The 13,393-nt window shown below is 41.0% G+C and overlaps 1 protein-coding gene across 1 annotated transcript; it reads right to left on the bottom strand.

Annotated features, from left to right (window-relative positions):
- Window positions 1-9,429: 9,429 nt before the first annotated feature.
- Window positions 9,430-11,067, bottom strand: cebpb (CCAAT enhancer binding protein beta). The gene has a single exon (XM_029722880.1). The coding sequence runs from the start codon at window positions 10,814-10,816 to the stop codon at window positions 9,941-9,943; it is 876 nt and encodes a 291-aa protein (XP_029578740.1). The 5' UTR covers window positions 10,817-11,067; the 3' UTR covers window positions 9,430-9,940.
- Window positions 11,068-13,393: the final 2,326 nt, after the last annotated feature.

Genomic DNA, 13,393 nt, shown 5'->3' with positions numbered 1-13,393 from the left:
CACTTCCTTCCTCTGGCCCAGCGCTCATCGAACACGGCAACGACTGATGACGTTAACAAGAGGGTGATAATGAAAACAAACTTATTTGAGCTGACCTCCCTGGGCCTCCTCCACCACAACAGTTGACACTGCTGTATTGCTTTTCATATTGGTGACCGTTATCATTATACGCAAAGTTGTACATACTTTGGTAGTGGCAGCGGAAATTGTGAAATATATCATTTTCTGTAGATATCCAGATACCCAATTCATTACATACTGTATATACTGATACAAATGTACTGTTATTTGTTATCATTTTTTACATTTATCATCATCAGCTACACCCAATTATGGAAATAAGGGGAAAGGTTCAAATGAATGTGAGGTTTGTCACATTTTGCTTGATGTGGGTGGTGTGTTCATCTATTCAAACAATGTGTGCCAACACACCCCATTTCCTGTTGAGTAGCCTGTGTGGGCCGGCTCACCTGTACGTGGATGAGCGTGAGACATTGTGTAGCTAGACGACATGAATAGGATCTTATTGCGCAACTATCCACAACTAATCTGGTGCAGTAGGCAACAATGATGCAAAATAGTTAGAAACCTGTTGATCACTGCCAATTGCAAAAAAACATACCTTCCTTTCTTCAATACTAGATTTTTTTTCTTGACTGCAAAGTAAAATTGTCTTGTAAAAAATTACAAGACAAAAAGACTTGTAATTCTTAGATATTTATATTCTGTTATGTGGAGAATACATTTTTATTCTGTTATATTTAACCTCTACAGGATTGGTGGGTCGCCTCGGGACGGTTGAGCTAACGTAGGCTAATACGATTAGCATGAGGTTGTAAGTAACAAAAAAATGTCCCAGGACATAGACATATCTGATATTGGCAGAAAGCTTAAATTCTTGTTAATCTAACTGTAAAGGCTGTGGGTAACTGGTGAAAGGAGTCAGGTGCAGGAGAGCTGAGATGCGTGGACGAGGTGTTTAATACAAGACAACACCAGTACAAACACAATACTATGGTGCGGGAAAAATACCGGTACCACAAAATAAACGGGCATAATAACAAAACCCGGCAACAATATACCAGCTGTCAGATACAGCCTTCACAATAAAACAAACACGCACACAAACATGGGGGAAACAGAGGGTTAAATAATGAACATGTAATTGGGGAATAGAACCCAGGTGTGTAGAAAACAAAGACAAATCAAATGGAAACTGAAAGTGGATCGGCGATGGCTAGAAAGCCGGTGACGTCGATTGCCGAATGCCGCCCGACTTCGGCGGAAGTCGTGACACTAACGGCACTGTCCAATTTACAGTAGCTATTACAGAGAAAGAATACCATGCTATTGTTTGAGGAGAGTGCACTGTTATGAACTTTGCACATACACTGCTGCCATCTAGTGGCCAAAATCTAAATTGTACCTGGGTTGGAATAATACATTATGGCCTTTCTCTTGCATTTCAAAGATGATGGTACAAATACAATACAAAAAAATGCATGTTTTGTCTTTGTATTATCTTTTACCAGATCTAATGTGTTATATTCTCCTACATTAATTTCACATTTTCACAAACTTCAAAGTGTTTCCTTTCAAATGGTATCAAGAATATACATATCCTTGCTTCAGGTCCTGAGCTACAGGCAGTTAGATTTGGGTCCTGAGCTACAGGCAGTTAGATTTGGGCCCTGAGCTACAGGCAGTTAGATTTGGGTCCTGAGCTACAGGCAGTTAGATTTGGGTCCTGAGCTACAGGCAGTTAGATTTGGGTCCTGAGCTACAGGCAGTTAGATTTGGGTCCTGAGCTACAGGCAGTTAGATTTGGGTCCTGAGCTACAGGCAGTTAGATTTGGGTCCTGAGCTACAGGCAGTTAGATTTGGGTCCTGAGCTACAGGCAGTTAGATTTGGGTCCTGAGCTATAGGCAGTTAAATTTGGGTCCTGAGCTACAGGCAGTAAGATTTGGGTCCTGAGCTACAGGCAGTTAGATTTGGATATGTCATTTTAGGTGAAAATTAGAAAAATGGGGGGACCCTTAATTACAATTCAGAGCATGAAATCAAGACGGAAGAGGTTAGTTAGAGGAGGGGAACATATCACACCAGCTCCGCCCATTCTTTCACAGTCTACAGTCATGGCCAAAGGTCTTGAGAATGACACAAATATCAGATGTTACTATGGAATATTGAAGTATAATTACAAGCATTTCATAAGTGTCAAAGGCTTTTATTGACAATTTCATGAAGTTGATGCAAAGAGTCAATATTTGCAGTGTTGACCCTTCTTTTTCAAGACCTCTGCAATCCGCCCTGGCATGCTGTCAATTAACTTCTGGGCCACATCCTGACTGATGGCAGCCCATTCTTGCATAATCAATGTTTGGAGTTTGTCAGAATTTGTGGGTTTTTGTTTGTCCACCTGCCTCTTGAGGATTGACCACAAGTTCTCAATGGGATTAAGGTCTGGGGAGTATCCTGGCCATGGACCCAAAATATTGATGTTTTGTTCCCCGAGCAACTTAGTTATCACTTTTGCCTTATGGCAAGGTGCTCCATCATGCTGGAAAAGGCACTATTCATCATCAAACTGTTCCTGCATGGTTGGGAGAAGTTGCTCTCGGAGGATGTGTTGGTACCATTCTTTATTCATGGCTGTGTTCTTAGGCAAAATTGTGAGTGAGACCACTCCCTTGGCTGAGAAGCAACCCCACACATGAATGGTCTCAGGATGCTTTACTGTTGGCATGACACAGGACTGATGGTAGCGCTCACCTTGTCTTCTCCGGACAAGCTTTTTTCTGGATGCCCCAAACAATCGGAAAGGGGATTCATCAGAAAAAATGACTTTACCCCAGTCCTCAGCAGTCCAATCCCTGTACCTTTAGCAGAATATCAGTCTGATGATGGCACGTGTTTCCTTGCAGGTAACCATGGTTGACAGAGGAAGAACAATGATTCCAAGCACCACCCTCCTTTTGAAGCTTCCAGTCTGTTATTCGAACTCAATCAGCATGATAGAGTGATCTCCAGCCTTGTGCTCGTCAACACTCACACCTGTGTTAACGAGAGAATCACTGACATGATGTCAGCTGGTCCTTTTGTGGCAGGGCTGAAATGCAGTGGAAGGTTTTGGGGGGATTCAGTTCATTTGCATGGCAAATAGGGACTTTGCAATTAATTGCAATTCATCTGATCACTCTTCATAACATTCTGGAGTATATGCAAATTGCCATCATACAAACTGAGGCAGCAGACTTTGTGAAAATTCATATTTGTGTCATTCTCAAAACTTTTGGCCGCGACTGTATATATGTATAGGTATGTCATTTTAGGTGAACATTTTTTAAATAAGGGTCCGATCCTTAAGAGGTTTAAAGAACTTGAAGGTCATGTCAAAAGGAAACCGGACCTTCGCTTTAGTTCTTGTAATCTAGGAAGTTTTCAGGGAGTACATTGAGGAACAGAGCAATGACTTGATAGATGCTTCAACTTTCTATTTCAACATAATTAAGGATTTAACACAACAAAAAACATGGTCAATATTTTCACTAATGAGTTACAGACAGATGTTCAACACCCTAAGCTTTTCTGTGTCTGATAAAATGTGACTAGAAACTAAATTCACAGATAAAATATACTTTTGTGTATATTTAAGGCACACTTTCATCACCTATCACAATACAAGAACTGATAAGAGGCCCAGTCTTTTTAACGTGTTCTCTATCTGATCAGAAAGGAAAAGATGCCATATCTCGCTGCATGTGGGCTCATTGTCAGAGCCATTGTGAGTAGTCTGACACCACACGAACGGTTGATTTCCATCCCTTCGGGTGGTGGTAGATTTTTCTGCCCCTGCCTGCCTGCATATGGCCAATGTCAGGTTCACTTGCAACACCAATCTCATTTTTAAGTTGTTTCTATTTGTTTGCATACGCATCTATGAATTGTAATACTGATTGATATAACATCACTGTTTGAGAAAGTGATCAACTCAATTTAATTGTACTGTGTAATTGTATTCTGGGTGGTATAGAGACCTGGCTTGCCAAGCATCTCTGACCTTTACATACAAATTACAGTATGACACTGTAACCAAATGGAAACTAAAATGACACCTATATACACTGCTCAAAAAAAATAAAGGGAACACTTAAACAACACAATGTAACTCCAAGTCAATCACACTTCTGTGAAATCAAACTGTCCACTTAGGAAGCAACACTGATTGACAATAAATGTCACATGCTGTTGTGCAAATGGAATAGACAACAGATGGAAATTACAGGTAATTAGCAAGACACCCCCAATAAAGGAGTGGTTCTACAGGTGGGGACCACAGACCACTTCTCAGTTCCTATGCTTCCTGGCTGATGTTTTGGTCACTTTTGAATGCTGGTGGTGCTTTCACTCTAGTGGTAGAATGAGATGGAGTCTACAACCCACACAAGTGGCTCAGGTAGTGCAGCTCATCCAGGATGGCACATCAATGCGAGCTGTGGCAAGAAGGTTTGCTGTGTCTGTCAGCGTAGTGTCCAGAGCATGGAGGCGCTACCAGGAGACAGGCCAGTACATCAGGAGACGTGGAGGAGGCCGTAGGAGGGCAACAACCCAGCAGCAGGACCACTACCTCCGCCTTTGTGCAAGGAGGAGCAGGAGAAGCACTGCCAGAGCCCTGCAAAATGACCATGTGTCTGCTCAAACGGTCAGAAACAGACTCCATGAGGGCGGTATGAGGGCCCGACGTCCACAGGTGGGGGTTGTGCTTACAGCCCAACACCGTGCAGGACGTTTGGCATTTGCCAGAGAACACCAAGATTGGCAAATTCGCCACTGGCGCCCTGTGCTCTTCACAAATGAAAGCAGGTTCACACTGAGCACATGTGACAGACGTGACAGAGTCTGGAGACGCTGTGGAGAACGTTCTGCTGCCTGCAACATCCTCCAGCATGACCGGTTTGGCGGTGGGTCAGTCATGGTGTGGGGTGGCATTTCTTTGGGGGGCCGCACAGCCCTCCATGTGCTCGCCAGAGGTAGCCTGACTGCCATTAGGTACCGAGATGAGATCCTCAGACCCCTTGTGAGACCATATGCTGGTGCGGTTGGCCCTGGGTTCCTCCTAATGCAAGACAATGCTAGACCTCATGTGGCTGGAGTGTGTCAGCAGTTCCTGCAAGAGGAAGGCATTGATGCTATGGACTGGCCCGCCCGTTCCCCAGACCTGAATCCAATTGAGCACATCTGGGACATCATGTCTCGCTCCATCCACCAACAGACTGTCCAGGAGTTGCACCACAGACTGTCCAGGAGTTGGCGGATGCTTTAGTCCAGGTCTGGAAGGAGATCCCTCAGGAGACCATCCGCCACCTCATCAGGAGCATGCCCAGGCGTTGTAGGGAGGTCATACAGGCACGTGGAGGCCACACACACTACTGAGCCTCATTTTGACTTGTTTTAAGGACATTACATCAAAGTTGGATCTGCCTGTAGTGTGGTTTTCCACTTTAATTTTGAGTGTGACTCCAAATCCAGACCTCCATGGGTTGATAAATTGGATTTCCATTGATTATTTTTGTGTGATTTTGTTGTCAGCACATTCAACTATGTAAAGAAAAAAGTATTTAATAAGATTATTTATTTCATTCAGATCTAGGATGTGTTGTTTAAGTGTTCCCTTTATTTTTGTTGAGCAGTATATATGGTTGTTTTGTCACCTGCCAGTGTTTTCCCTTATGCAAGAGCAGGATGGCATTCTGTTTCACAAGACCCATAATACTTGCTCTGCAGTGACCACAGGTCCCTGCTACTGCACGTCAGGGCTGCCTCTTTGCAGTCGTTCACAGTAAAATAGGAGAAGTAAAGAAGCTGTTGAAATCTGGGTTCACTCCAAGACAGATCATCCTCCTGCCTCTTACGGTATCTCAGCATTTCTGAATTCCCGTAGCAAGCCCCATGCTCCGGATATCCGGGGCGCACATCTCTCACATTACTGCCATTTTTTATCTAGGTTAAAGGGATAATTCACCCAAATTACAAAATGACACATTGGTTTCCTTACCCTGTTAGCAGTCTATGGACAAGTATGACAGCAATCCATGCTTTGGTTTAGTTTCCCTGGCACTGTTTCCACATGCTAACATTTTAGTATTTGTGGCACTAAATCACATTCAAGTCATGGGACCGATATTAGCATTTTTGACACATCATGTCCAAATCATCTAAAAGTATCTCAAATTGATTGTGAAGCTCAACAAATTCACTTATGGAGGTTTTAAACATGATGTGAGTAAGAAATGCTAATATTGGTCCCATGACTTTCATGTGATTTGTGTCACAAACGCTAAAACATTAGCATGTGGAAATAGTGCCAGGGAAACTAAACCAAAGCATGAACTGCTGTCATACCTTGTCCGTAACCTGCTTACAGGGTAAGGGAAGCAATATGTCGTTTTGTAATTTAGGTGAACTATCCCTTTATTGGCATGTGTAAAATCGAAATCAGTTATTTGGTCTGTAGTAGTGAACTGTTCGTTAACAAAAAATGTAATCAGATACAGTGAGTATCTGCCTGACAATCTAAGTGAATATCCTGCATGACCTTGAACTGTAGAGTGTAGTAGAGATGTTTGAACCTTTCACCCCTGAATTAGTAGTTTAAGCATTGACATACTGTACATACACCCACATGTAAACAAAAACACACACACACTCACTCATACTATTGTACTTACTGGAATAATAATAATAATAATAATAATAGATTACATTTCTATAGCGCTTTTCATAGAATCGCAAAGCACTTCAAGAGCAAAAAACAATCAAGTAATATATTATGACAGGTCAACCAAGAGAGGCCATGTATTTGAATGCTGCATCCTCTGAAGATGGAGAGGGTCAGTTCATGGCTTGAGTGAAGGGAGCTGGTCAGAGGATGGTAGATGAAGGTGATGGAGTCTGCTGATGATCTTGTGGAGGGCAAGTCTGGTAACCAGCCTGAGTCTTATAGCCAATGTTTATAAATAATATTTATAAAGAAGAGTAACACCCAATGTATAGTTTATAAATGTGTTATTACTTTTGTATAATGCAACTGTGTTGACAGAGCAATGTCATTTTGCTTCCCAAAAAGTGTATACCGTACACACAATTTGGAAATTAATATGATTTAAGAAAAGTCAACTTGGTACATTTCCTGGTCAGTGTTCAATATCGTCCCCATACTTATTAGTTGTATATTGATATCATGTTGAAATGCTATGGTGTACAAAAAAGACACAGATATGTTGAAATATCACTGTTTCATGTGTCTTCAGGGAAGAGTGTTTTGAGGGAAGTCTCACATTGACCAGAAATAGAAAGAAAGTACAACAAGAATGGCTATAATTTATCTAGCTAGATCTCACTCTAAATAAACAAAACTAGTGATTCATAGATGTGAGGGATAGCTTACCATTTTACCATGTCCTGTTTAAAGTCTCAAACACGAGGTGGGGCTGCTCTGTTTGTATTGCTCTACCAGAGGAGTTTTTAGGAGGGCTATTGGTCTGCAGTAGGTATGATGCAATGTGGAGTTTACGGACAACCACTGCTCATTGACGGTAATATGTGTGGGAAATTCCCTCTCCTCAGTCTGAACCAGGCACTAGCAGGGATCTGGGAGGCTCCAGGAGCTGCAGGGGGCAGGACTACAAGGTCACCCCAAGTAACAAGTTTGACCACTGTGTGTGTGTGTGTGTGTGTGTGTGTGTGTGTGTGTGTGTGTGTGTGTGTGTGTGTGTGTGTGTGTGTGTGTGTCAGACTGAGAACAATAACCAAGGGCAATCCATTTAAACTGAGGGTAAAACTCAATGATGTTAATGCTATGCTGCAGCTTAGAAAACAAACCAAACCAAGACAATACAGTGTACACTACTTTTAGGAATCAATCAAATTAAGTGAATGTACAGTATAATTTGGGTGAACTATCCCTTTAAGTATTACAACCTATTGCTAGATTTGTCTTGTAAGTTCAAATTGCATAGAGGATTTTTTTTTCATTGGGTGTGACATTTTAATTCACTGATGGAACAAGAAGATGTTGTTGAGCAATATACTCTGTTTCCATAATGGGAAGTTGTGTTGCGAAATCCAGTATGTTCAAAACATTGTATTTTCTATTTTGTGTGATACAAGGAAGAATGACAGTGTCAAAATGTACTTGGAGCTATTGGGTGCAGTAATAAAGCCTCATTGAGAAATACATAAAGCACACATACACAATTTGCTCTCTCTCCTGAAACTGGCATCCTTCCCAAACCTCCGCCCTGCATTGTCATGGGTATACAGTAGGCCATGCCCATGTCAAAGATGTTCTTATGAGTGAGGTGGCAGGGTGGGGGGTTATCTAGAACCTGAAAGGGTTATTCGGCTGTCCCCATAGGAGAACCCTTTGAAGAACCCTTTTTTGGTTCCAGGTAGAACCCCTTTAGGTTCTATGTACCCTAAACCCAGAGGGTTTTATATAGACCCCCAAAGGGTTCTATCTGAAACCAAAAAAAGGTTCTCCTATGGGGACAGTTGAAGAACCCTTTTGGAACCTTTTTTTTCTAAGAGTGTATTATTACGGCAACTCTTGATGGCCAAGTTTGATAGTATTTTCAGTCATTTCCACATTCATGTGTAGAAATGGTGGCAACTTGGTATTATCGACCAGTTCCACTGAGACTAGTTTTTAGTTGAAACTAAAACTGAACTTGCTTATCTAGTCTTACTGATCAAACTGGACAATCAGTGGATGAGGTAATCAAAGAGAATTACTTCCACATCCAAAATCACTCTTCTTTTTGGGTCGTCTCATAGGCTAAATATTAAAGTATGCCACTTGATATTTGAGGCTGGCAGGTTATACACGTTTTCAAAAAGCTGTTTGCAGGACTGTGGGGGTGTGTTTGGGCAGGAGGTTAGTTGCTGATTAATCTTGGTTTGTGAGGCCTTGAACCCCTCTGTGGGTCAGTGGACCCAACAGACTATTGACAGAGGTGTGTGCCTAAGATAATGGTGCCATTGGATAAAAAAGGCTCAGTTAGTATGTCTTCTTTCACCAATACACTGCGGAATTGTTTAACTGAATCACGCTGTAGTAATACTGGTATTTACATTTAGGTTCTCAATATCATGACTTATCATTTTGAATAACTATAATTAGATGCAAATTAGTCATCATATTCCAAATCAGTTGCCCACAGGTCTAAAATAATATATAAAAGCTACCTTATGTTTGAGTTTATGTACACCTATATTTTTATTCCTTGAATGTGAGTGAATATGTATGTGAGTGAAAAGATACATAAATGTTAGATTTAATTCTGTGTATGTGTGTGAAAGAGAGTGGAATACACCAGTCAGATGATCTACTACCTTTTTGAAATGTCACAAATAAACATACAAATTAATAATATCAAAGTATAAATCTGTTTAATTCAATAAAATATCAAGTACCATTAAAACATGTGTACATTTTCATCATATTAAGAGATTACTTAATTCATTGACAATACTGTTACAAAGAGTTGCATCATGCCTCTGCAGTGGGCTACAACACTTCCCTTGATAACCATTGCTCCAGATAAAGAAAGGTATTTTTAAATAACAGAATATTTATCAATATTCTATATAAAATACAAAGCCCGTACAGAAATACTGCATACACCAAATGAATAAAAGACAGAATGAAGGTGACATGTCAAGAATCATGAATGTGGCACATTCCATGCACCTTCTGTGCTTAATCATAACGTGTCTTGTAAACTGTTGGTGGCTTTTTCCACATATAGATTCTGTACACAAACGTAACATATTGGAATCACTTTTTCAGAATTATGGCACAGCGATAAATGGGTTTTTAAGTCAGTGCCTGATAAAGTACCGGTTTCCAGAGGTGTGTGGGCACTCCGGTGTGGCTAACTAACCGGTGGCAGAGAGCAAATTACGCAGGGTGGCAAGTTCTCTTGACAGCTGCTCCACGCGTTTTTGTAAACGATCATTCTCTGCAGCCAGTTCCAGCACTTTGTGTTGCGTCTCCGTATTGCGCATTTTGGCTTTATCCCTGCTCTTTCTAACAGCAAGGTTGTTCCTCTCCCGCCTCTGCTTATATTCCTCACTGTGCTTTTCCAGTCGCTTCTTCCCCTTGACACCAGACGACATTTTCTCGCCCCGCGAAGGCGACGTGCATTTACCTGACAGGGCAGGTGTGCCGGGTGGACTGGAGGAAGACGAGGACGCAGTGGAAATGTTACCAAGGCTGCCACTTGGAGTCGACTGGTAATGAAGATACCTCATGTCGTAGCCAGTTGAACCGTTGTCCATTCTTGGGTCCTCTTGAGACTCGTCTCTTTCACCGGATTTAAAGTGGTTCCCAAGAAACTCCGGGCTGAACACGGTGTCCACACGGGTCTCCTGCAGTTCAGGATAGCCCAGGACGTATGGTTCTCTATTGTCGTGCACACTTGTCTCCCGCTCGTTGAGAGATATGTAGTTTCTGTAGTTTTGTTGTAATGATGAACGTCTCTTGATCCTGCTTTCCTCGGCAAGGAAATCTGCGAATATGTCTACCCCTCTCTGCTGAGTTTCGTTATGTGTTGCCAGTTGTTGACAGTGCGCAGCTGGAGGATCCAAGTAGACACTGAAATCTATCGCTTTGTCGTTCTCGGCTATGCCAAGCTCCGTCATCGAGCCGTCGATGGGCTGCTTGCAAGTGCTGTTATCGCTAATGGGCCTGGTAATGTAGTTTGTACTCTGGAAAGCAAAGCAATCCCTGTCGTAGAAACCGGCCACTTCCATGGATCTTAACACCCGCTGGATTGCGGGAACATCGAAACCAGGGGCAGACGCCCGGGAAATTGGCTACGCGAGTAGGCCTAATGCTGTCTGAAAACACTAACGTATATTGGCACACGACTGAATGTCACTGTGACAATATTGAGTTATTGAAGAAAACAAGAAACTTGAAGAATTAGCTATTACTCAGCAGAAAGTTGTTGTCAATGTCACCAGATTGATGAGTGAAGTTGATGTCTATTGCAGCAGTGAGAGTCTAGGAAAGTTTTATATAGACTGTGTAAGAATGGGCGGAGCTGGTGTGATATGTTCCCCTTCTCTAACTAACCTCTTCCGTCTTGATTTCATGCTCTGAATTGTAATTAAGGATCCTCCCCTTTTTTTCCCAATTTTCGCCTAAAATGACATATCCAAATCTAACTGCATGTAGCTCAGGACCCAAATCTAACTGCCTGTAGCTCAGGACCCAAATCTAACTGCCTATAGCTCAGGACCCAAATGTAACTGCCTGTAGCTCAGGACCCAAATCTAACTGCCTGTAGCTCAGGACCCAAATCTAACTGCCTGTAGCTCAGGACCCAAATCTAACTGCCTGTAGCTCAGGACCCAAATCTAACTGCCTATAGCTCAGGACCCAAATGTAACTGCCTGTAGCTCAGGACCCAAATGTAACTGCCTGTAGCTCAGGACCCAAATCTAACTGCCTGTAGCTCAGGACCCAAATCTAACTGCCTGTAGCTCAGGACCCAAATCTAACTACCTGTAGCTCAGGACCTGAAGCAAGGATATGTATATTCTTGATACCATTTGAAAGGAAACACTTTGAAGTTTATGAAAATGTTAAATTAATGTAGGAGAATATAACACATTAGATCTGGTAAAAGATAATAAAAAAAAAACATTTTTTGTACCATCATCTTTGAAGTGCAAGAGAATGACCATAATGTATTATTCCACCCTGGCGCAATTTAGATTTTGGCCACTAGATGACAGCAGTGTATACTCAACGTTTTAGACTGATCCAATGAACATCTGTTCAAAATGTTGTATCAAGACTACCCAAATGTGGCTAATTGGTTTATTAATACATTTTCAAGTTCATAATTGTGCACTCTCCTCAAACAATAGCATGGTATTCTTTCACTGTAATAGCTACTGTAAATTAGATTAACAAGAATTTAAACTTGGGGGGGATGTCCTGTAGACGTTTTGAGATGGACCTTAGAAAGGGAGAATTTCACAACTAACCATACTACTAGTATTATAGGCAACACTGGTTGAATCAATGTTGTTTCTGCGTAATTTATATTCAATTATGTTGAACCAACGTGGAATACATGTTGAATTGATGTCTGTGCCCTGTGGGAGCCTACAAAGCTGGGTTCAAATCCATGTGTATTTGAGTCTATTTAACAAATACATGTGTATTTGAGTGTTTGTATTAAATACTTATGTGCTGTGTATTTTAGTATTTCTTAAATAATGTGACCAAATCAACTAGTTCTATTTGTATTTTCAAATAATTTCCTATAAATAGCCTACTATTAGAAACTATTTTCAAATACTTGTTTCCATATACATTATCTTAAATACCGCTAGGACCAAACAGACCCGGGTGTAAATGCATGGAATATTTAAATATGTGTATTTTAAAATACACTTGTCTGTAGTAATAGCCTAACTATAATATCCTACTAATAAATTATATTCTATTCTAAAGACACTCACAGATTAAGGTTTTGCCACTGTAGATTTGAAACAATTTGTAGAGATACTTGAAATATCAAATCACACATTTTAGGGCAGAGTGTAAATCCATTATCTACCATATTGTAACCCACAGCGTCAACACTTTCCATTGAGAAGACTGGGAAAAGGAACAATAATTTGTGACTTGTGGGTCAATGATTTTGGAAAATTATATTTAGTCTACGCTGCCATCTAGCGGTATTGTAAGATACAATTCAATCGACTGTAAACGTCAGCAGATCTCTGACTAGGCCTTCTACTAGGCTATTAAACGTTTATGTTGATTGTGACTTGTATTACTTTCTTTGGGGCGATCACCCCAATAGTTTCCAGCAAAATTCTCTATTGTGATAATTGTTTGATTTATGATCTCAAATAGGCCTAACACAGTTCAGTGAGAATTAAGTTAAATTACAAAATTGTAAAAACTGTAGTATACAACCACAAAGTGTTTTGCCCTAAACATAATTTCAACATCATTGACATGCCATGACTGCCTTTAAATTAAAGGCCTATATCTCTCTTCTAATTTAGCATTAGGTTTGCCTACCACGTATAACTTGGAAAAGCTGTCTGACGTGTAAAGGGGCAATCTGCGGTTGTTACATCTACTTTTGGACTTGTAAATTAATATTTACCCATTAATTCTTGAAGACTATAACTTATAAATGCCTGGTGAGTTTAGTTCAACTGTCGTACCCCATCATAACCCAAACTGTAAGCTTGTTTTACTCCGATGTTTATAAACAAAGTAAATGTAAACAAATCCTATTCAGCCTTAAAACATGGTTAATACTATACTTTTGATATCATGGATGGTCAGTCCAAGCA

Source organism: Salmo trutta, chromosome 30 (assembly GCF_901001165.1).
Source record: "Salmo trutta chromosome 30, fSalTru1.1, whole genome shotgun sequence".
In the NCBI taxonomy this organism is placed as follows: domain Eukaryota; kingdom Metazoa; phylum Chordata; class Actinopteri; order Salmoniformes; family Salmonidae; genus Salmo; species Salmo trutta.
Note: the sequence above shows the minus strand (reverse complement) of the source record. Positions and strands in the feature narration are given on the sequence as shown.